At 46.6% G+C, this 22516-nt stretch overlaps 12 protein-coding genes; 5 read left to right on the top strand and 7 right to left on the bottom strand.

Annotated features, from left to right (window-relative positions):
- Positions 1 to 822: 822 nt before the first annotated feature.
- GSBLH_T00002097001 (uncharacterized protein) lies at positions 823 to 2331 on the top strand (the record flags this gene model as incomplete). The annotated part of the gene is made up of 2 exons (XM_013040616.1): positions 823 to 1164; positions 1198 to 2331. The coding sequence occupies 2 exons, from the start codon at positions 823 to 825 to the stop codon at positions 2329 to 2331; spliced, it is 1476 nt and encodes a 491-aa protein (XP_012896070.1).
- A 5-nt stretch (positions 2332 to 2336) lies between these two features.
- GSBLH_T00006385001 (uncharacterized protein) lies at positions 2337 to 2925 on the top strand (the record flags this gene model as incomplete). Its single annotated transcript, XM_013040615.1, has 3 exons — positions 2337 to 2504; positions 2535 to 2609; positions 2641 to 2925. 3 exons carry the CDS (start codon positions 2337 to 2339, stop codon positions 2923 to 2925), a joined length of 528 nt encoding a protein of 175 aa, XP_012896069.1.
- Positions 2926 to 2944: 19 nt separating this feature from the next.
- GSBLH_T00002096001 (uncharacterized protein) lies at positions 2945 to 3555 on the bottom strand (the record flags this gene model as incomplete). Its single annotated transcript, XM_013040614.1, has 5 exons — positions 2945 to 3027; positions 3061 to 3211; positions 3241 to 3306; positions 3338 to 3516; positions 3546 to 3555. The coding sequence occupies 5 exons, from the start codon at positions 3553 to 3555 to the stop codon at positions 2945 to 2947; spliced, it is 489 nt and encodes a 162-aa protein (XP_012896068.1).
- Positions 3556 to 3671: 116 nt separating this feature from the next.
- Positions 3672 to 4436, top strand: GSBLH_T00002095001 (uncharacterized protein; the record flags this gene model as incomplete). The annotated part of the gene is made up of 3 exons (XM_013040613.1): positions 3672 to 3838; positions 3868 to 4060; positions 4089 to 4436. 3 exons carry the CDS (start codon positions 3672 to 3674, stop codon positions 4434 to 4436), a joined length of 708 nt encoding a protein of 235 aa, XP_012896067.1.
- Positions 4437 to 5799: 1363 nt separating this feature from the next.
- On the bottom strand, positions 5800 to 7785 carry GSBLH_T00002094001 (uncharacterized protein; the record flags this gene model as incomplete). Its single annotated transcript, XM_013040612.1, has 1 exon — positions 5800 to 7785. The coding sequence occupies one exon, from the start codon at positions 7783 to 7785 to the stop codon at positions 5800 to 5802; it is 1986 nt and encodes a 661-aa protein (XP_012896066.1).
- A 934-nt stretch (positions 7786 to 8719) lies between these two features.
- GSBLH_T00002093001 (uncharacterized protein) lies at positions 8720 to 9309 on the bottom strand (the record flags this gene model as incomplete). The annotated part of the gene is made up of 4 exons (XM_013040611.1): positions 8720 to 8824; positions 8855 to 8916; positions 8948 to 9149; positions 9190 to 9309. 4 exons carry the CDS (start codon positions 9307 to 9309, stop codon positions 8720 to 8722), a joined length of 489 nt encoding a protein of 162 aa, XP_012896065.1.
- An 8-nt stretch (positions 9310 to 9317) lies between these two features.
- On the top strand, positions 9318 to 10314 carry GSBLH_T00002092001 (uncharacterized protein; the record flags this gene model as incomplete). Its single annotated transcript, XM_013040610.1, has 5 exons — positions 9318 to 9416; positions 9452 to 9521; positions 9553 to 9830; positions 9868 to 10135; positions 10169 to 10314. 5 exons carry the CDS (start codon positions 9318 to 9320, stop codon positions 10312 to 10314), a joined length of 861 nt encoding a protein of 286 aa, XP_012896064.1.
- A 1429-nt stretch (positions 10315 to 11743) lies between these two features.
- GSBLH_T00002091001 (uncharacterized protein) lies at positions 11744 to 12007 on the top strand (the record flags this gene model as incomplete). The annotated part of the gene is made up of 1 exon (XM_013040609.1): positions 11744 to 12007. One exon carries the CDS (start codon positions 11744 to 11746, stop codon positions 12005 to 12007), a length of 264 nt encoding a protein of 87 aa, XP_012896063.1.
- Positions 12008 to 13179: 1172 nt separating this feature from the next.
- On the bottom strand, positions 13180 to 16240 carry GSBLH_T00002090001 (uncharacterized protein; the record flags this gene model as incomplete). XM_013040608.1 has 1 exon in its annotated part: positions 13180 to 16240. The coding sequence occupies one exon, from the start codon at positions 16238 to 16240 to the stop codon at positions 13196 to 13198; it is 3045 nt and encodes a 1014-aa protein (XP_012896062.1). The 3' UTR covers positions 13180 to 13195.
- Positions 16241 to 16292: 52 nt separating this feature from the next.
- Positions 16293 to 16840, bottom strand: GSBLH_T00002089001 (uncharacterized protein; the record flags this gene model as incomplete). XM_013040607.1 has 2 exons in its annotated part: positions 16293 to 16747; positions 16778 to 16840. The coding sequence occupies 2 exons, from the start codon at positions 16838 to 16840 to the stop codon at positions 16559 to 16561; spliced, it is 252 nt and encodes an 83-aa protein (XP_012896061.1). The 3' UTR covers positions 16293 to 16558.
- A 248-nt stretch (positions 16841 to 17088) lies between these two features.
- Positions 17089 to 17365, bottom strand: GSBLH_T00002088001 (uncharacterized protein; the record flags this gene model as incomplete). The annotated part of the gene is made up of 2 exons (XM_013040606.1): positions 17089 to 17232; positions 17261 to 17365. 2 exons carry the CDS (start codon positions 17363 to 17365, stop codon positions 17089 to 17091), a joined length of 249 nt encoding a protein of 82 aa, XP_012896060.1.
- Positions 17366 to 18516: 1151 nt separating this feature from the next.
- On the bottom strand, positions 18517 to 21178 carry GSBLH_T00006384001 (uncharacterized protein; the record flags this gene model as incomplete). Its single annotated transcript, XM_013040605.1, has 3 exons — positions 18517 to 19158; positions 19192 to 20743; positions 20814 to 21178. 3 exons carry the CDS (start codon positions 21176 to 21178, stop codon positions 18517 to 18519), a joined length of 2559 nt encoding a protein of 852 aa, XP_012896059.1.
- Positions 21179 to 22516: the final 1338 nt, after the last annotated feature.

Raw genomic sequence — 22516 nt, 5'->3', positions numbered from 1 at the left:
CCTTTCATCTACAAGTAGCTCTAACAGTAAACGAACCTTGGTCAATACAATAGTAATAACAATGGAGGCGGATTTGGATTTGGCCAGAACAATAATAACAACGGAGGTGGCTTTGGATTTGGCCAGAACAATAATGGAGGTGGCTTTGGTCAAAACAACAATGGAGGCGGCTTTGGTCAAAACAACACCAATAACGGAGGTGGTTTTGGATTTGGCCAGAACAATAATGGAGGCGGCTTTGGTCAAAACAACAATGGAGGTGGATTTGGTCAAAACAACACTAATACTGGAGGTGGCTTTGGATTTGGTCAAAACAATAGTAATAATAACGGAGGTGGCTTTGGATTTGGCCAGAACAATAATAACAATGGAGGTGGCTTTGGCTTTGGTCAAAACAATGCCAATAATGGAGGTGGCTTTGGCCAAAACAACACCAATAACGGAGGCGGCTTTGGTCAAAACAACACCAATAATGGAGGCGGCTTTGGTTTTGGTCAAAACAATAGTAATAATAATGGAGGTGGATTTGGTCAAAACAATACTAATACTGGAGGCGGCTTTGGTCAAAACAATGCCAATAACGGAGGCGGCTTTGGTCAAAACAATACTAATACTGGAGGTGGCTTTGGTTTTGGTCAAAACAATACTAATACTGGAGGTGGTTTTGGTCAAAACAATACTAATACTGGAGGCGGATTTAGCTTTGGTCAAAACAATAATAGTCAAGCTGCTGGTGCGAACCAACCTAATACCAATACGAACTCTGGAAGTGGTTTTGGTCAAAACAATACTAATACTGGAGGCGGATTTAGCTTTGGTCAAATGAACAGTGTTAACAATCCAGTTGGTACAAATACCAGCAATAATAGTACTACGCAAACTACTCCTAATACGGATGCTTCAAAGCCCGCTGATGCCTCGAAGCCCGCTTTTAGTTTCGGAGCAAAGCCTGCTGATCCCGCGAAACCTGCCGATGCTGCGAAGCCTGCTTTTAGTTTTGGAACGAAGCCTGGAGATGCTTCAAAGCCTGCTGACGCTTCAAAGCCTGGAGATACAGCGAAGCCTGCTTTTGGTTTTGGAGGTATAAGTGATGCTTCAAAGCCTGCTGATGCTACGAAACCTGCCGACGCTGCCAAACCTGCTTTTAGTTTCGGAGCGAAGCCTGTAGACCCTGCCAAACCTGGCGATGCTTCAAAGCCTGCTGATGCTACAAAGCCCGCTTTTAGTTTCGGAGCAAAGCCTGCTGATCCCGCGAAACCTACCGATGCTGCAAAGCCTGCTGACGCTCCAAAGCCTGCTTTTAGTTTCGGAGGTGCGGCTGACGCTTCAAAGCCTGCTGATGGTGCCAAGCCCGCTTTTAGTTTTGGAGGTGCGGCTGATGCTTCAAAACCAGGCGATGCTGCCAAACCTGCCTTTAGTTTCGGAGCAAAGCCTGCCGACACTGCCAAACCTGGAGATGCCTCGAAGCCCGCTTTCAGTTTCGGAGCGAAGCCTGCTGATGCTTCAAAGCCTGCTGACGCCCCTAAGTCCACATTTAGTTTCGGAGCGAAGCCTGCTGATGCTTCAAAGCCTGCTGATGCCTCAAAGCCTGCTTTTAGTTTTGGAGGTGCGACTGATGCTTCAAAGCCTGCTGATGGTGCCAAGCCCGCTTTCAGTTTCGGAGCGAAGCCTGGAGATGCTACAAAACCAGGCGATGCTGCCAAACCTGCCTTTAGTTTTGGAGCAAAGCCTGGAGATGCTGCAAAATCAGGCGATGCCTCGAAGCCCGCTTTTAGTTTCGGAGGTGCGACTGATGCTTCAAAGCCTGCTGACGCCCCTAAGTCCACATTTAGTTTTGGAGGTGCGGCTGACGCTTCAAAGCCTGCTGATGGTGCCAAGCCTGCTTTTAGTTTCGGAGCGAAGCCTGCCGACACTGCCAAACCTGGAGATGCCTCGAAGCCCGCTTTCAGTTTTGGAGCAAAGCCTGCTGATGCTGCCAAACCTGCTGATGCTGCGAAGCCCGCTTTCAGTTTCGGAGCGAAGCCTGCTGATGCTGCGAAGCCTGCTGATGCCCCTAAGTCCACATTTAGTTTCGGAGGTGCGGCTGACGCTTCAAAGCCTGCTGATGCCTCGAAGCCTGCCGATGCCTCAAAGCCTGCTTTTAGTTTCGGAGGTGCGGGTGATGCTGCCAAACCTGGAGATGCCTCGAAGCCCGCTTTTAGTTTCGGAGCGAAGCCTGCGGATGCTGCGAAGCCAGGAGAAGCTCCAAAGTCTGAAGAAACGCCCAAATCTGTTTCCCCTACTCCTGATTTCAGTTCCGATGGTACATTTGGATGCAATAGATATTATTAGTAGACATGAAAACGAGCACATTGCGCGAGGTCTTAGAAGGCTGGAACACTTCTTTAGAGAAACAGGCAGGCCAGTTTGTATCGATGTGCAGACAAGTCCGAGATACCGATCTGAAGATCCAGAACTACTTCACACTTTTGCAAAAGCTCGAAGCCAGCATTTCCAGCATCCAGGTCATTCCAGCTTGCGTTCCTTACAAATAGCATCGTCAGAGCACATACAAAGAAGTTCTCATGAACATCAAGCGCCACCAAGACCAACTTGAAGACTCTCTGACTGTGCGTCTTTTTATTCTGTGCTGATTCGTAGAAAATGGAGAAGGAGCTGGACTCGGATCATGCGTCGCATCAGTCTACCGACAAGTCACAGTCTGTCCATACCCAGATTTCGCAGCTCTACTCCGATGTGAAGAAGGTGGAGAAGGGCGTGCAGGAGATCGAGGATCGCGTGGATCGGCTGGGAGAACACGGAGCGACAGGTCGTCAGGACAATCTCTCCACGATCGTGGATGCCCACTACAACTCGCTGCGGTGGATCGAGCGGAACGTTACAGAGATAAACAAGCGACTGTCAGAATTGAGAGGATTGGAATAACGTGTTTGGAAGAAACAAATCACTCTTGTTTGTCAATGAAGTTCGTAATGGTTTCCTCTTCAGGGTAATCGCCACTGGCCAGTTTGCTGCTCACCAGCTTATCTAGGCGTTACACACACATTATCTAGCTAATACCGTTAAAATAAATTTCGAAAGCGCCCGACTTCTGAAGATACTCACAGAGATAGTTCAAAACAGCCACAACTCCCATGATGTAGAACTTCTTTTCCCGGAACATGGTCAAGAACTCCTTAGAGATCAGATAGGAGTAAGGGGTTTTGGGAATCTAGGATGGACACACAGAAAAAATGGAACAATCAGGATGGCTACTAAAATCAAGCAGAAGAGCGCAAAAATAGCATTGCACATACGGCTTACGATCTATACTAAATAAATGACTCAAAGATAGTACATCCCTCCAGAATGGGAGCGGATAGATCTCATGTGTATAGGTGAATCTACCAGGATACTTGGTTTCAAGCAGAGCCTTTAAATCTTCGTATGTTTTCACGGCAACAGGATCAATGCAGGTTTTGACAAGAATGTTGTCCTTTTTTGCTTTCTGTTCCTGCGTTGGCTGTCTATTGAATGCTATATAGGAAACAACACATAGAGCATACTTTCTTCCATTCGAAATAATAACAAAATGAATGGAAATGCGAACTGTTCTATTGTTTTTGACTATAGTTTTTAAAAGGGAGAAAGATCAGTGGTTCGAGATAGCCTCAGCACTCCAAATATAGAGCATGATAACACATTTGAAAGGACTTCACCCACAAAAGGCCATCCAAGTTTTGCGAAATGCGCAATGCTTCTTTTTGGATGTAGACAGTACCCTTATACATGAAGAAGGGCTCGATGAGTTCGCACGGTATTTGGGCAAGTATAAGGAGGTCTGCTCCATAACTAACCAGTATAGAATGGATATCGTTTCAAACCAAGGGCAATGGCGGGCGAAATATCCTATGTAGAAGGTTTTGAAAAGCGAATGAACTTGCTGCATCCCACAATCGAGCAGATGACTTCATTTTTAAGAAACTGGAATCCGACCCTCACATCTGGCGTGAAAGAGTTTATTTCCTATTTGCAGAACAACCGGAAATTGGTGTATCTTGTGAGCGGAGGCATATCACATGTATGATTGTATTCAGTGTCATAATCAGCTTGTATTTCCAGTGAGCGACAAGCTAGGTATTCCACACGATCATGTTTTGTGTAATGAAATCTACTTTTCGAATGGTTTATACAGTGGCTTTGATCGTTCTCGGCTTATAAACAATCCCAGGGGCAAATGCCTTGAAATTGAAGAGGTTTTCGCCCATATTGGAGAGAAAGAGAGCGTAATGATCGGTGACGGAGCAACGGATCTGGAAACAAAAGACGTAGTGGACGCCTTTATCTGTTTTACAGGAGTAAAAGATCGTCCTTCAGTTTCAAGCCAGGGCGACTTAGTGATCGCATCCTTCCACGATCTATTATCCCTCCTCCTCCTCCTTTCTCCTTTTTTCTAACAAACACTCCAATTTAATCGTTTGCAGAACAACTCCACGTTTTGATTGATCGGATACGATGAGGGAACAGTCGACGGCGCTCCCTACCCTTCACGCCCCCTTCTCTGCTCTACCAAATCCCATCCATACCCCTTCGCATACACCAGCAGCGATCCATCATACGAGCAGCAGCACGCCGTGATTCCATGCGTCACATTGGATTGTCTTGTCTCGATCCCTCTCCTCTATTTCTACGCCTTTTCGAAGTCCTGCACGCGATTGCGACTCACGCAGTCCCACAACACCAGCGAGCCGTTTCCCGACGCTGTCAAAATATACTCGCTCGGATTGTGGAAGCAAATGCTACGCCGTCAAAACACTCCTCCTTCCTGACCCCGAGACGGTATGCTGCACATTATTCTGCTTCCCCACGCGGAATCGAAGCGTGTCGTTCTTTGTACCGTTGTACGGGATATTTCTGCGTGTGACCTTCGCAACACCGAGCCTACAAAAACTCCACGACCACCAATCCGCTCATCATGCCATACGCGAAATACTTGGTAGGCGAGAAGGCGAGCGAGGTGGCAAAGGCATCTTTATCATCCACGGAGTAGGTCTAGAGAGCAGGATGGCGGAACATGCACTTTAAAAGCTTGCGATGGGTTGCAGAGATCGTATATGAAGATGTCTTTTCCGTTTGTGAAGGCGAATTGAGAGGTGTCCACACTAAAAGAATAGAAAAGAGGAGGGGATGCGGTACCCATTACACAAGGCTGTTAAGGAGCGCTTGGCGTTTAGATGAATCTAGTGTGTAAAGAACGAGAGGGACTTGCCATACAACAGAGTTGGGAGAACGAATATCATATACACCAACGTCGCCATCAATACTTCCGACCGTCAGCAGATTTGTCTTTGTGTTGATTGAAATTGCAATGATTCCATCTTGGTGCTGGAAACGATAAAGAAATTACGAAATAGAATACCTGACCAATTTGCTGGGGACTCGAAGAGCCAGACTCCAAATTCCAAAGGAAAACTTTTCCGTCTCCACTTCCAACGAAAACTTGTGAATTATTCTACATTCGATGCATAAGAAACGCCGAAACCGTGTTCCAATAACAGGAAGTAGCCGGAACTCCCAGAGATATCGAGCTAACTCCTTGCGAACGAATCCCTCCATTTGCCGTATTCACCTGGTAACAACGCACCTATGTGTCAAACATCAATTCAGCGAAAAGCACCTCTCCGTTCCAAGAAGTCAGAGCAAAGTGACTACTATTCCATGAAGTATGAATGCAGCTAATTGTATCCGCAGGAACGGCCTAGATGTTTAATCCTCGCCAACCTTACTGATTCCTGGTAGGATGGAATATCCTTAAACTGTCTATTCATTCTTCCTTGAAAATGTATTTAAGAAAACAAAATAGAAACTACAATGACCAGAGAAAAACTCCTTCATCTGCTGCTTATAGAGATCCTTCTCTTCCGAGCTAATATTAATACTCGACAGATCCAGCGACTGCAAGCGTGTCGCGTGCTCCTTAAAGAATTTCAAAAACATCTCCACTCCCTCCCCATTAATCTGCGTGTATCCGGCCTCCAGCCTCGTCAAGCTCGGAAGCGACTGTTTCTCCCCGATACTCTGCAGAATCCTCTGTACGAACTGGTTATCGATCTCGGGGTTTCCGTCCAGCCGCAGCGTGCTCAGCATGGCGCAGGCTCCCTGATCCAGCCCATCCAGAATCTGCAGCACGTCCCGCTTCGTCAATCCGCAATCGCGGAGCGACAGAGAGGTCAGCTGCGAGGCGGCGCGGCTCGCGAGGAAGTCTGCGAAGTAGGGTCCGACGCCTTGGAGCGAGCAGGAGTCGATTGAAAGGAAGGAGAGCGAGCTGACGTCTTCCGGGATCGCTTTGAAGAGGAAGTTGAACGTCTCCGCGGTGATTTGATTCCCCGCGAACGCCATGCGACGCGTCTTCTCCAGATGCGAGAAGCGCGATAAGAACATGAGCAGCAGCCGCATGTCGTTGTCCGAGAGCGGGTTGAACGAGAAATCCACCTGCTCGAACACGATTTCCTCGCCGTCCTTCGACAGCAGCGGCAGCCAGTCCGCCTCCGTGAAGCTTCCGATCAGATTCGAGCTGAAATCCAGCGCGTTGAGTCGCGGGCAGCGCGCATCGATCATCGTCTCCAGCAGCACGCGGAACGCGCCCTCGTCCAGCAGATTGCACCGCAGAATCAGCGCGCGCAGCTTCGCAGCCTTCCCGCAGAGCAGCCATCGCGCGAGTCCCTCGATCTCCTTGCGCGCCAGCGACACGCCCTCCATCAGAAGCGTCTTCATGCTCTCGCTCGACCCGTTCTCCATCGCCTCGAACAGTCCCGGCAGCGCGGCCGTCACCTGCGGGTTGTTGCTCAGGTTCAGACGCGAGAGATTCTCCGCGTACGGCGTCGTCAGATACTCCGCGAACGCTTCCAGATCCTCCTGCCCGATGCCGGTGTGTCCGAACTCCAGCTCGCTCAGCAGAGGGCAGCAGCCGTCCTTCAGCGCGGAGAACAGGCAGACCATGTTCCCGACCGACACGAAATTGTCTGTGAGCAGCAGTTTCTTGAGGTTGGGACACGCGAAGTTCGACAAAGCGTCCGCCAGCAGGCGGATCCCCTTCTCCGAGATCTTATTCGACGACAAATCCAGCTCCTCCAGGTTGGCGAAGAGTCCTCGGTTCATCACGGACGCCATCGACAGCATCGCCGTGTTGTGAAGCTGCACTTCGTCCAAGCGCAGCACGCGCACCGGCGGCACGTCGCTCGAGGACGCGCCTTCCGGCCACATCGAGCGAATGAACAGCTCGAACCCGCGCTTCTGCAGCGGGCACGACGAGAGCGTGATTTCCTGCAGACGCGAGAACGAGGAGAAGTCCACGGTTTTGAAGAAATGCTCGATGCCTTCCACGTCGTCCGTTATCAGGCGGAGACGGCCCAGGACGAAGTAGAGACTCTCCTGCGCGGCCTCGGCGAACGAGTAGCAGACGCGCTGGGTCAAATCGTAGACGGCGATGGTCACTCCCGCGGTGAAATCCTTTGAAATAATGTTCAGACGGATCGACCGGGAGATTTTTTGCTGAAACGCGTTGAGGATGCTGTGGAGATTTTCCTCGCCCACATACACAAGTTTCAGATCGGTGAGCTCGGGGAAACCGTCATTCTTTATAATGCGGCAGAAGCGACGAATGTCGTCAGGAGCGCTCTCTCGACGCAGCACGATCGTTCGCAGGAAGGGACTGCGGTTGATGGCGTCGACCCAGCCAGGTTGGCACACGATGTCCGCTTCCGTTCGAGTGGTGGCAATAAGGGAACTAAAGTATTTGTTCACCATGGTTAACGTCAGTTGAGTTCCAGTGTCGCAGTACTCAACTACTTTCATCATCGTTGAAACACGCACATAGGTAAAAATGTCATCTTCTTGTACAGGGTAAGCTGCCGAAAGTCTTCGAATGAAATGGTTAGAACGAGCCTTCACGACATTCTTTATTGCTTCTCGCTGGGACTGAATTCCGCTCACTTCAATCACCTCTGGACTGAAGGGGCTATCATCTTAAATGATAATAGACAAGGAAAGAAACGTACCCTCCGGAGTTGGGGAAACATTAATAGCCTGCAGAACGGAATCCAGGTCTCCAACTGTTTCAAGGTCTCCGTTCGAAATGAAGAACTCATGGTTTCGATGCTTGACTTGTGGTTTAGGGCTGCCCCCACTGACACCTGGGGTATCAACCTTCTCTTCTGAGCTTGCGTTTTGTCCCATTCGATAAAATACAAATCGAAGTCAACTGTAGCAAAAAACACAAAATATACTCCAAATCTATTACGAGTTTCCCCATTTCTACAAAAGTCGATCTTACCATTATATTGCAGGCACGAATAGGACTTTATATCCATCAGATACTCATACCGAGCGATGGTTTTAGAATTGAATGTGTAATGTGATTAGTTCTATAAGTAGGTAGCATAAAGGAAACAGTTTGTAGGGGGTGTAGCTCAGATGGTAGAGCGCTCGCTTAGCATGCGAGAGGTAAGGGGATCGATGCCCCTCTCCTCCAATTTTCTTTTTTCTTTTTTAAGTAGTAGTAGTAGTAGTAGTAGTAGTAGTAGTAATGCAATATCTCACCAAAAAATCAATCACTCCTTTCAAACAAACATCACAACCATATTTTCTACTAAATAACCTTGCCTTTTCACCACTCATTTGCCAGTTTACTTTGATTTGGACATATTGAACTCCTTGATACGAATTGCCGCTCGCACACGAATCACCCTACAATAAATACAAAACGCTTCCAGTACGCTTGCATATCTTTTTCGGTGATTCCCTCATAGTTACGCGTTTCCCATTCATCAGGAGTCACTTTAGGGTCCTATACGTCACCACTATCACTTGAAATCACAAGCATATGCCATAACCACTCGGGATACTGATCATCGGGTAACACTTCGGGATCCTTTCCATCTTTCAGTCAGAACTTCAAAGAAGTGCATACCAACATAAATATTTATAGGAATCAAACTATCGCTCTTTACAGTCTCCTGAGCAGGTGCTGCTGCCTGCTTCTTTCCTTTCTTCTTTTCTCCAGCGAATCCACGAACAAAAACCGAAGAAACAGGGGTTTGAAACAGCAAAGAAGTTGTTCTCGTTACAGAAGCATTCGATCGGCAGAGGAGTGCGGCAGAAGACGAAAGAAACTTCGAGACTCGAATCATGTTTCGGTTCCTTGAATATTGCTTGTGAGTCAGAGAAGTCCAGAATTGTGGAATACCAAAGTTTTGTGAAGCACGTCCTTTTTGAGTCTATTGGAATGTAAAGAGTCTCTAGTGTAGTCTCATCGTGTAGGAGTGACAACATAGAAGGTGATGTCCCACCTACCCAAGAAAACGACAAGACGAACGAAGTTTTGGATGATCCAGAGAAGGAGCAATCGGAGCAGCTTAGTAAAAGTCAGCAAAAAAAGCGTCTCAAGTTTGAAAAGCTGAAAAAGCACTGGGAGGAGAAGAAACGGATCAAGAAGCAACAAAAGAAGGAAAAGGCAAAGAATCAGGTAAAACAGCCTGTCCAAGGTCATTTCGAATAATGTTCATTATTTCATAGATGATTTATCACAAGAAGAGCGTGCAAGGCTGAAGGAGGAGCACCGAAAGAGAAAGGAACAGTGGTTGGAGGATTTGAAAACAAGTCCTCGTATTGTGATAGATTTGGACTTCCAAGAGTTGATGCGTCCCAATGAGGTGAGTAGTCTTGTTCAGCAGGTAATGTACTCTTACGGTTGTATTCGTCGTGCCGAAAAGCCTCTTCGTCTGGTCCTCACTAGCGTGAAGGACGAGGTTAAAACAAAACTGGAGAAAATTAAGGGGTTTGATAGTTGGCTAGTGGGTTTGGCTGTTTCTTTCTGACTCATAGGCCGAGCGATTTGAGTCTGATATTGATAAAGTGGTGGAACAGGAAGACGGATTCCACTATCCTCATGACAAAATAGTTTACTTGAGTGCTGATGGCGATGAAACCTTGGAAGATTTAAAGAAAGACGAGATTTACATCATCGGGGGCATTGTAGATCGCAATCGTTACAAATTCCTAACTCTCGAAAAGGCCAAACGACTCGGATTTCGATGTGCGAAGCTTCCGTTGGAGCTCGTAAAGTTCCATGGGTCACGCGTTTTGACAGTGAACAACGGTATTCGAGAGCGAAAGAAGGGTTCATTCGTAGTGATCGAATTGCTGGTACGGTTCAATACATCGGCCGATTGGAAGCAGGTCATTCAAGAGAGCGTTCCTGTTCGAAAAATCGATTCTTCCTTGTGTGTTTGTAGAAAACAAGACAATTCGAATGCTGCTGAGTGCGATGCAAAATGAAAGACTTGAGAGCATTCGCATTCTTGAAATCTGTATCTTGAATGTACTTGAAGCTGCCATAATCGCCGAGCTGGATCCCGTTCTCGGTTAATTTGGTGACGTTTCGGCAAACGATCCGTCCAAAATACACAAGTGAGGGACCTGAGAGGTTACAAAGATGTTCCAACGATTGCAAGTCTACATTTTACTTGTCATGACTTTCAACAACTCTTAAACCAAAGTTGATTCGCGTATCTAACCTGATTTTGATTAGCAATTTTGTTCGTTTCATCTCCTAACAGAGTGTTTTTATTCAAACTGATTGAAGAAAGCGAGCTGAGATCTACAGTCACACACAGGAATGCACCACTACTCTCCAAAACGACATTACGAATCGATTGAAAGCAATTCTCACCTAACTCGATTTGAGAAAGTTCCTCCATATCTTTGTCTCAATGAATGCATGTATCAACTACCTCTTAGAATGAACTCATCGTAATCGACGAAAGAGTTGGCTCCAATCTTAAGCGTCAGAAGAGAATCATTTTCCTCCAAGCAAAATTGTTTCGACGCAATTCCGTTTTGAATGCCTTGGAAGCAATTCATTCCAATAGACAATTCTTCCAAACATTCCATTTTCTTTAGACTCACCTCCGTCACATACCTGAAGCAATTGTCTTCAATCCGAATGGTTTTCAAATTCGCACACATTGATAAATCAAAGCGATTGCATTCCGGTTCATTACAGCAGTTTCCAGTCACTGTAAGAGAAACGATCATGTTGCGAATTTGTTGAAATCCTCTGAAACTCGAAATGACAACGTCTTTCTCGTCTGTAGACTCATTCACTGGGGTCTGCGTTTGTTCGTTCATTGGAGAAGAAGATTGTTTATTTCGTAGAGAGGGAATGAAAGATCCAAAAGGCGATGTATGAGAGGACCCTGGAATGAACGGACTAGCCATAGGGTTCTCACCATTCATAAAAGGTTTTATCGCTGCCTTGGATTGACTTTTGTCCACACTCTCGAATGATCTAATCGAACTTTGGCTATTGCTTTTACTCAATGACTGACCTCCACTCGAACGACTATTCGGAATGAAGGGATCAACCGAAGCATTAGGAGAAACGTTTTGTTGATTCGAATTCGAGAAATAACTATTAAGAGATGATTCCGAAAGCACCGTTGATCCATTTACAAATGGTGATGGTGAAACTTGCTCATGCGATTTCTTCATGACAGTATTTGCGCTTTGGGGAGGTTGATTCATCTCTTCAGGTGTGACAACTTCCGTTTTTGTAGTGAAGGGGAAAAAGGTACTGTTGGTATTTGGTTTTGGAGGAAGAATCGAAGAAGCCGAGTTTGAAGGTACAAACTGATGATTTATGGATCCAAAAGGTACAGAATTCGAGAAAGGAGGAGGAGGAGGAGGAGGAGTCGAGGGTTTTACAATGGTAGCAGGTGTAGGGGCACTTATGGGGGCAGGTTTAGGAGTGGGAGTGGGAGTGGGAGTGGGAGTAGGTGTAGGCATAGGCATAGGCATAGGCATAGGCATAGGCGTAGGCGTAGGCGTAGGAGCACTCATGGAAGCAGAAACACTCGTGGGAGCACTCATGGAAGCAGAAACACTCATGGGAGCACTCGTGGGAGCACTCGTGGGAGCACTCGTGGGAGCAGGAGCCAAAGAAGATGAAGAAGCACTTGGAGTAAAGTGAGAAGAACCAGGAATAAAAGAGGAAACAATCTTAGGAACGTTATTCGAAGTAGGTGCTGGCTTAGGATTTGCACTACGAGTCGATTCCGGCTTCGATTTGACATCAGAATTAGGACCAGGATGAATCGTGTTTGAAGGAGACGGAGATTCTACTTCGTCTAACATTGTATCAGCTTTCTTAATTAATTTTTCAGCATAGGGTGGTACTTTTTGAAGTTGTATAGGTCCATCATCTATTCCACGAACCACATCCGTTTCATCTTTCACTCTTGGAGTCTCGTCTTTTGCGGATCTCGCCACATATCCCTTTAAACAATCAAACACCACATTCTCCATATTGGTACTCCACTGCTCAATACATCTATCTCCTCTCCAAATTCCATAGCGTGTCACACCGTTGCGAATCTCACACCCTTCCCCACTTCGCATGAAGAACAAGCACGGCTGAGGTCTGAATCCACCACGATATACAATCGTTCCCTCTGGCTGAGCGGGATGAGACTCTATATAGCGAGCAATCCCTTCTTGACTTGAATGTAACAGCGTATTGTCATCTTCGTATGCATATTCAACCATAAACTCGCCATTGATGAACTTCTGATAGATGCGATACAATCTGTTATGATAAAAGATGCCAAAATACAAAGGATTCCCACTCACACCATCATACACAGCACCAAAGCCCTCACGTTCAAAACGTGTTCTTCCCATTCCTCCTCGATATATGATATTACCCGTAGTCGGATCACAGTGAACAGCCATCGTTGATTTGGAACTGCATTCTATATAACATTGTCTGTCAAAAGAACCATCTTCATTTATGAAGCCGATACAGCGACAAACACAAAACTTAAGCACTTCATACTCACCTTCCGGCTTTCCGTCGACAACTTTCCACCTTATCTGATAGAGCGAGTTAATAGCCAGAACAGCCTTCCCATTTTCTGTCCCCTTCTCGTAGACCACAGTGAGGACTTCATTTTGATGAGGTGCGAAGAAGTGAAAGACTTCCTTGCGATCTTGTGACTCAAGCAAAGTGATCCTAGAATCGCTCACAACGTATTGATTCAGGTCCAAATTAGGAAACAAGAGAGATAACGATTTCATCCAAAACAATGTTTGACACATTACCCACTCCGACACATAACAACAACAGGTCTCAAACAAACAAGCTTGGCATAAACAACAGTTATACTCTGCGAATACTAGAGAACAAGTTAGGAATAGTCGAAGGAGTATTCATAAACTGGGCTGAAGTAACACTACGAAGAGAAGCATTCGACAGATCGTTTCTTCTCATCAAGTAGTCACGCGAGCTAGTATCAAACTTGACTTCCTTACCACCTCCGAAACTGCGGAACCAAGTAGTAGGCACCGTACGAGCCAACTGGTACAGAGGAATCGACAGGAAACCCACGCAAATACAGAAAAGATGCTCCTGCCAAGTCAGAGGATGCGTGGTAAAGAAGGTATTGGCAAACTGCACAAGCAGAACCTGAAGTACAATAGAAAGGATGAGAACGCCCCAGAACAGCGTGTTCGTGGCCATGTGCTCCATCACGTTGCACTCGTTGTTGATTCGACGTGAGTTCAGCTCGTTGAAAATCTGCAGAGCTACAAACACGTTGAACACCAGGGTATAATGAACAGTAGGCGTATGACCCACTCCCAGCATCGAGCCAATCGGGATGTTGAACATGCGATGACCATTGTACACGATCGGGAGCAAAATGATCACATGGCAAAGGGTCTGAACGATAATGTTACGAATAATGGTCTGGGAAATCAGCGACTCGGTCTTGCTGTAAGGCAAACGGTCCAGCAGCTTGGGAGTCGGGCTTTCGGTGGCCAGAGCCAGAGCAGCCATCGTATCCATAGCCAAGTTGATCCACAACACCTGCACAGCCGTCATAGGCGACTCCTCCAGGGTGATAGCGGAAATGAACGACACACTGCAAGCCACGAAGGACACGGTCAGCTGGAACTGCAGGAACTTGCGGATGGAGTCGTACACGTTCCGTCCCCACATCACGGCCTTCACGATAGAGATGAAGTTATCATCCATCAGCACGATATCCGAAGCGTCCTTGGCCACGCTGGTACCCGTGATTCCCATAGCGAAACCCACGTTGGACTTGGAAAGAGCAGGACCATCGTTGGTTCCATCACCCGTCACGGCCACCACCTGATGACGCTCCATCAGACCCGTTACCAGCAAGTGCTTATCGGTAGGAGCCGAACGCGCCATCACCTGCAGCGTGTCCACGAACTGATCGAACTGTCCCTGGTTCTTCACCACATAGAACTGCTGCAGCTGGCGCTCGTCCTTGGGGTTCTTCACCTGGCACATGCAGCCACGCTGCTTGCACTCCTCGGTGCACTGGCTCTTGGGATCGCTGCCGCGCTTCTTCTTCGCCTCCTCGGTCCAATCGGCGCAGTGGTGATCCTTGTGACCCACAATCGAGGGATAGCCGAAGTGCACGGGGTAATCGGGAGTCTTGTAGTCGGGAACGAAGTACTCGTCGTTCGAGCAGTCCTTGCAGTGGCACTCATGATAGAAGTGAGGCGGCAGAGTCAGTCCTCCCACGATCTCTCGGAACTGCGAACCCAGGATCGCGCGACCAGCAGGCCACTCTCTTCCGTTCGGGTCCTTCCAAGTGTCGTGGTGGTAGATGTTGCACTGACGAGCGATGGCCTTGGCGGTTTCCATGTTGTCTCCCGTCACCATGCGCACGAAGATACCGGCCTTCTGGCAAGACAGCACGGCTTCAGGCACTTCGGGACGCACGGGGTCCTGGAAGCCCAGGAACGCCACCAGCGTGAGGAAGTTCTCCATCACCGGGCATTCGCCCACTCCCTTCTGATCCTCCGTGGGGTACTGCACAGTCTTGTCGATGTCCTCGATCGAATCAAAGTCACGGTAGGCGAACGCCAGCACACGCAGCGCCTGTCTAGCCATCGGGTAGATGCAGTGCTTCACCAGCTTGCAGCGCGAGCCCGTGCCCGTCACGTTGCCGGAACTATCTTCCTGGAAGGTTCCAGTGAGCTGCTTCACGCTTCCGTCCTGCAGAGCCACGGCATCGCAGAGACGAATCACCATCTCGGGCGCTCCCTTCACATACAAACGATACTTGCCATTGGCCAATCGCACCAGCACCGAGGCTCGCTTGCGGTTGGAGTGGAAGGGGAAGCGACGCACGATTCCCGTAGCATCGGCAGCCGACTCCGCGTTCAGCAGAGGGTACTTCTCGCGCACGGCACTGTAATCCACCTTCAGAAGTCGAGCCCAACGCAGCAGAGCGATATCCAGAGCCGATCCAACACCGCGCTCCTTTCCTTGCTCGTTGCTCGTCAAATAGGCCTCGTTGTTCAGCAAAGCATTGTCCATGAGCAGCTGCTTCACCTGCTCATTAATCTCAGCGCACTTGGCAATGAAAGCGTTGTACTCAGCCTCGTCTCCACACTTCAGCGTGTTCAGCAAGGCAGTCTGGTTCTTATCGTTGTAGACCCATCCCTGCACCACGGTCATCTGGTTCTGCGTCAGCGTTCCCGTCTTATCCGAGCAAATCGTGTTCGCTCCTCCCATGGTCTCGCAAGCGTTCAAGTGACGCACCAAGTTGTTATCCTTCATCATACGCTTCACCGAATAGGCGAGAGCGATCGTGACGGCCAAGGGCAGACCCTCGGGAATGGCCAGCACCATAATCGCCACACCAGTGGTGAAAGCATCCACCAAGGCGGTCCAGTTACTGCTGTCCCAATAGGGATTTCCATTCACATCAACAGTACCTTCGCCGCTGAAGAAATGCCACAAGTGCATAGCAATAATGAAAATCATAGTAATAACACCCATAAAGCAACCCATCAGAGATAACTGTTTAGCCAACTTAGCCAACTTTACTTGAAGAGGAGTATAGGTTTCACCCTCAGACTCGATCATGGCTCGCATGTGTCCGAACACACTGTGCTGACCCACAGCCACGATAAGCGCCGTGCAAGAACCTTCGTGGCACTCCGTAGAGGACACAAGGAAAGGATTCTTCACTTCGTTCTTATCCACCTGATCGGACTCTCCAGTCAGTTTGGATTCGTCCATCTTCACGTTGCTACCATTCAAATAGTAGCAGTCTGCGGGCACAGTGTCTCCACCAGAAACCTGAATGATATCACCCACAACTAAATCATCCGTCGAAATCAGGCACTTCTCTCCATTTCGGATCGTCGTAACCATCATGCGGTTATTAGCAGCATTCAAAATACGGAACTGTCTGTCTTTCTGCAGATCGTTGATAGCTGACACATTCAAGCAAACTAGAATAGCAGCAATAATAGCGGACCCATCGAACCAACCAGTCTCCCATCCCTCGGTGTATACTCCCAGAGATATGGAAATGATTGCGGAAAAGGTCAGAAGAATCATCGTAATATCATGCATACCCACCCAGATCAGGTGCCAGTATGACACTCCCTTAACCTCAGCACGGCGATTGCTGCCGTAAACTTCAACTCGCTTCGGATCTTCGGCTTGCTCAGTGGTCAGACCCTAAACAAATTACGCAACAGACACACAGCCTACCTTCTTGGGATCGGTTCCCAAGGTCTTCATCAAATGCTCAATACCGCCGAAGCGATTAATGGACTTGGCACCGTCATTCTCGAACTGCCAGTCAAAAAGGCAATCTGTCTTACCAGCAGAGGGAGCCTCAAGGTCCTCTGGCGGGTAGGCATAAAGCTCGGCATTCTACGAATCAACACACTCTACAACCTCTACGTCTCCAGCAGGAGAAACAACGCTCAAATTCACAAGCTCAACATTCTTCTCTTTGATTTCCATAAAAATTATGAAGTACCACAAAATTCGTGGTACCGGAGTTTCATTCTAAATCATTCTGACCAATCATTTCACGTGCACAACTCTTCTTTTTGGGAGTTTCATCCTAGTTGAATCTTGTGGTAGTTCGCCAGTAGAATGTGCACATTATGACCTACTCTTTGTGGAAAGTTGTGAGGTGGCAACCAGTTTTATGATAGTTCAAGGATCAGCATAATCTGTGGTTCACTGTGGAGAACACTCATGGAGTGCTAGACAACTTTCTGATGTGAGGTGATGTAAAAAACAAGGAATTGATCATCTTGCTCAGATTCTGAAGCAGTCTCTTCTATGTTGTACTGTTTTCTTCGAGGCACCTGCAGGCTTGCATTGATCGTCAACATGTACACCCATGCCTAATAAGCATTGGAAGACTTAGCGTACTTGAAAGAGCAGCAGTCCCCACATCCATAGGACATTGCTATTAATCACAAAAGAAGGTCTGAAATAGGATTCAAGTCCACCGTCGTCCATTCGGTATGTTTTCATATTGCTGGTGACGAACTGGATGTAGGGAGTACGATAGAAAAATAGTACGAATGATACAATTAAAATCACCATTCTCCATTTTTGGTACTAATAGAAATGAAATCGGAAATCAACAGGTACAATGCACAATGCCTTTTTGTTTTCAACGAGATCTGTGGTGAGTGGAAGCAATGCAAATCCTAGGAGGGGCCATCCGATAAATGAAACAACTAGTAATGTCTACATCAGCATCCATTTCAAAATGGTACAATTTCAATCACAGAAACGAGGCGTAGGTAGAATGGACGGAACAGCATTCTTTCTATTTGGCTATTTCGAATCTTATTGAAGAAGTCCTCTGCTTGATTCATTTCCGTTTCGGTTTCTAAGGGCAGATTCGTTACACTTGTCAATGTACTTGATATCATGACGAAGATATGTATATTTATATATGCATTCGATCTTCTTTTATTTCTATGTGAACTCAGAGAAACGTATTGCTGGAGAGAGTGTATGTGATATGGATTGGATAGGCATGCTTTTGGTGGTGATTTGGTTGTTGGAAATAAAGCGACACTCATGACTTGTTTCACTAATCACTATTTGTATATATTGGTTTTATTTTTCGACGCAGACAACAGCCCTTTCAATATCATGAATAAGCAATTCTAATCGTTCACAATACATTGTTAAACAACAAACACACTACAATAATAATAATTTACAAGCTACTGAATCTGGTAGCACAGTGTAAAAGTTCATCTCCTTCATCTCTACAGTAACTTCACGAGACTGAACAAAGGCGATAGCCACTTCCAGCAGCTTCGTTTGAACAGCGACATCTCCTTTCTGATTACTACTCAGATTCATGTATTGGATAGAAGGAAGAGACTCAGGAGCAAAAAGAGTATAAAAAACATGAGGATTCTATGAATCATTCAACTCCAAAACACTCACCAGACTGCAATGCGTGAGAGACAAGTGCTTTAGCAATTTCTGATCGCGTAGACTGCTGATCACTTGCTACCCTTCATCCACTTCCTCAGCACTTACAAACTCGATAGTATCCGGAATGGAAACACCATCAAGTTCCAAATTCTCAAGAGCAACATCACTAAAAGACGACAAAAAAGACTTTCTTGCAATCGGAGACATCGCCATATACTTTGCAGCTATGCATAAACAAAGAAAAGAAAAACAAAACAAAGAGAAAGACCCTGCATGGACCCAGATTCTGGAAGAATCACAGGCGTAAACGATTTGATGAGAGATGTTAACATCACCATGGCTTCATTATCAATTCTCAATCGAGTCACATCGATCGAATCGATTCTTATTTGATCCTTCAAAGCGAAAAACAGATGCGATAATCCTCGATCATGCCAGCAATTTCCTCCAAGTCGTATCTCTCGAAGCTGCGGACAGTTTCCTTTCAAAATCCACAATGCAAGAAGTGTACCTGCCATATCTGTTAACTGATTGTCACTTAAATCAAGTTTCGTGAGCGAGCTCAGCGGAATCTGCAGAGGAAGAAGGAAGTGATAGATATCTCCGTCGACAAGACCGCATTGCGACAGTTTGATGTGTGTGACTGTGGAATAGGTCGGAGTTTGCGCGATCGATTCGAGAATGTGATACATGCCGGCTGTTCGGTATTGGTACGTTTTCATAATCTCTTGATACGCTTCCACAATGGAACTGTCCGAAGAAAGAGAACAATACATATCGATCTGATCGCCTGACTCCAACTGAATGGACTGATCGCATATAATCTGATTGTTCTTCAGTACTCGCAAAACTTCCACGGTTACTCCCTAGAAATAACACAACTCATTCCAATGGATTACGTATTGCGACTTGATATGATCCGTTAAACGCTTGCAAATGTAATCGTAGTCTTCAGTAAATGCCACTGGAATCGAGTCTTCGAAACGATCCTGATTTCCACAGAAAAAGATCGTGGAATCAATTCGAATGGATGTATTGGAATTCACGGATTGAGCCGATTGCGCGGACTGGATTGGCTGATTCAGCGGAAAAGATTCCATGGGAAGATTTGGCTGATTCGATTTCTCTGGTTGTATTTGCTGCGCTGGTTGATCAAATAGGGGCGAATCCTCGAGTCTCGCTCGTTTTGAAGGACTTCTCTCGATTCTAACTCGTCTCTTGGGAACGACAAGAACGGGATCTTCGTATTGGATTCGAAAAGCTTCGTTTGATTTTTTCCGAATGTGTGAAAACCGCGAGTTTCCACGATTCACCGATTGTAAAAACGCGAGACTCATGTTGTCAGCATTCCCATTTGCGGGTAAAAAATTCCGGTTCCATCGAATCTTTCGCAAAAGAGACAAGTCTTCATCCTCCTCCTCATTTTCATTGTGTTCCATTCCGTTTCGTTCTTTTGCCAATTCAGGAAAAGTCCGCAGTAACGCATCATAGCAACTTTTTGCTTCAGAAAATGACATTGACACATCTGCAGAGTGTGTCGAAGTTTCTGAACAGAAAACTAGTCGCTGACGCAATTTCTGCTTCAACGAGTTCAATATCGAACTAGGCGAAGGAGCAGGCAACACAGGAGACAAAGATAAAAACGTTACGTTCTTTTGAAGCAAGGAAATCGCTTGGTTAAAGCGCTGCTCTTCCACCAACACTGCAATCGTGACGACTGTGAGCCACTCTGCGAGTCTCATAGGAGAAACGCTGATTACAGAGTCGTTTACAGACAGAGAAAGATTGGATTGGGTCTGCGCAATCACTGGCAGAATAAAGTGTAATAACGAATAAGGATAGGGAGGAAGTTCGAGCGACTCAATCACAAATTCGCATAATTCCGTTGGAGTTTTGGACTTCCAAGTCTGGTTCCAACGAGTCCATAACTCAAAAATGGAGGACAAATGACGCAGATACTCGCTCGTGTCTTGAATCATTTTCTTTTCATGCGGAGAGCCGTTTCGTTCTCTTTCGCTCAACTCGCTTACCATCTTCTTCATTTCTACATTCCATTTCTCTTCGCTTAGCGAGCCGCGTCCTGCCATTTCCAGCATCACATCACCGATTAGCGAGCTTGTTCGTACCATATCATCCACCCTTCTCGACAAGCAATCATTCACAAATGCCTTCTGTAAATACTCCAGAGCGACAGAATACAAACCCCGCTTGATTTGAAGACGCGCGTAGTCATACCACCCTCGCGCGAGATTCGAATAGATCAACGAGGCCTCATTCGACCCAGACGAAGGAGCCTTCCATTGCGTGATCGCCTGCTTATAGATCTTCTCGGCTTCGTCTGGCTTCTGTTGCTCCTCCAACACGGTTGCCAAATTCACCAAAACTCCTGTCACCGAAGAAGGATGCAAATGGCGAGCGGCGCGGACCGACCGATTATAACACTCCGCAGCGCTGGACAGTAACGCCTGCTTCTTTGTTCGATCGAATAATCTATATGGAGTGACTTGTAGAGTCAAAATACGTGATGTAGCAATTCCCCAATTCTTCGTATGATCGCAATAATTCCGATTCGTAGTAATCGTTATATTCGCTCTCTCCGGCTATCCGAGACTTTCGGTAGACGAGCAAATCGATATCTTTGTTGAGAACATCGACCGCTTTATCCGAATCGCCCAACTCGCGAAGACACACCGACAAACATCGAACTGCTACATGACTGATATCTTCGTGCGAAGGAAACGGACGCAGAATCCGCTGGATCTGATAAAACAGCGGAACCGCTTTCTCGTATTCCGCATTCTCCTGGTAAAAACTCCCGAGTTTAAATATCAACTTTGCTTGTTTGATTGGGTTTCGATTGGTCGCTTCTATTTGAGACAGAAGCATCGATTCTTCTATGGAATGACTTGTTCCAGCCTCTTCTTCAAACAAGGATTCATCCGTTTCTCCTTCTCCAACACTTTCATCATTATTATTCTCGTCTTCATTATCATCATCATCATTCACAATCATTTTGGATGGACGTGTAACAACACGACATGAATCCTCTTCTTGGGTAAAGAGTTCTTCTTCCTCTCCCAAAGGCTCCGAAAATACAGAAAGCTGATCGTTGAAATCTCCGCTCGTTTCCAATTCTGCAATTCACTCTAATTCTCAAATTCTACCATCGTTATTCAAAGACTCTTTGAGCGAATCTTCTATCATTCATCCATTCACATTCAATACGACTACCTTGCTGATCGCACCTTGGATTAGCAGCTTCGATTTCTGTTGCTCTGTGGCTTTCTCGAACTCTATTCCTTTAATGAATGAAATGAACCAAACTCATCGATTCGCTCCTTTAACGATCGAGCACGATTTCGCAATCCCACTCGATTAAAGGTAATTAGCAAATTTTCAAGATTTGTCAAATAGGCCGTGAGTTGTTCGGGTAAAAACTTTGCAAAAATGGAAGCCGCTTCCAAATAACTATCCATTTCCAACTAGTTTCAACTCCATTCATTGCATTGTCTACTTGATCATTTGCAGTATTTCGAATGGCGGAAAGAACCGATCCATACAATTCCAGAGCCGAAGCCAAGCGAAGCGAATTGGAATTGGAATTGAAATTGGAATTGAAATTGGAATTGGAATCGAAATTGGAAACCACGTCTGCGTTCGAATCTGAACGAAAAATCTCTTTTCATAACTTCACACCAACAAACATCCTACCAATCGCACTTTCGCACGATTCCTTCGCCACATTCAGTTTTACCGGCTCCTCGTCCGCACTGTACAAGTAATACAAATACTCCGCATAGAGAAGGATCGAGTCTCCATACTCCGAACTCTTTTTCCCAAACAGAATATCACTACAATCCCGATATTTCATAAACGGAGTTTCGTTGTCATACTGCTCAAATCGCATCACACTTTCGCAAATCGATTTCCATTCTTCCCAGCGCTGCTTCGCATCCTCACAAACCTCCGCTTCCTCCATTCTCTTCTTCAGCTTGCTCATTTCCTCGCGAGTACTCCGCAACACTTTCAGGTTTTGCTCTGCGTCCGCCACATACGATTTCGGAATGTGTTCTCCCACCATTTTAAACAAATTCACCGCGGATTCATAATGGCGCTGTGCCTGCTGATACGAATTCGTCGTGTGCAGATGCAGCTGCAGCGTTCCCAACGTAAGATGCGTCTGTCCCTCCGCAACACACGCCTTGTTAAACTGACTATTTCTCA

Source organism: Blastocystis hominis (genome assembly GCF_000151665.1).
Source record: "Blastocystis hominis, Singapore isolate B (sub-type 7) whole genome shotgun sequence assembly, scaffold_16".
Taxonomy (NCBI): Eukaryota; class Bigyra; order Opalinata; family Blastocystidae; genus Blastocystis; species Blastocystis hominis.
The sequence above is the reverse complement of the archived record's forward strand: the minus strand, read 5'-3'. Positions and strand labels throughout refer to the sequence as shown.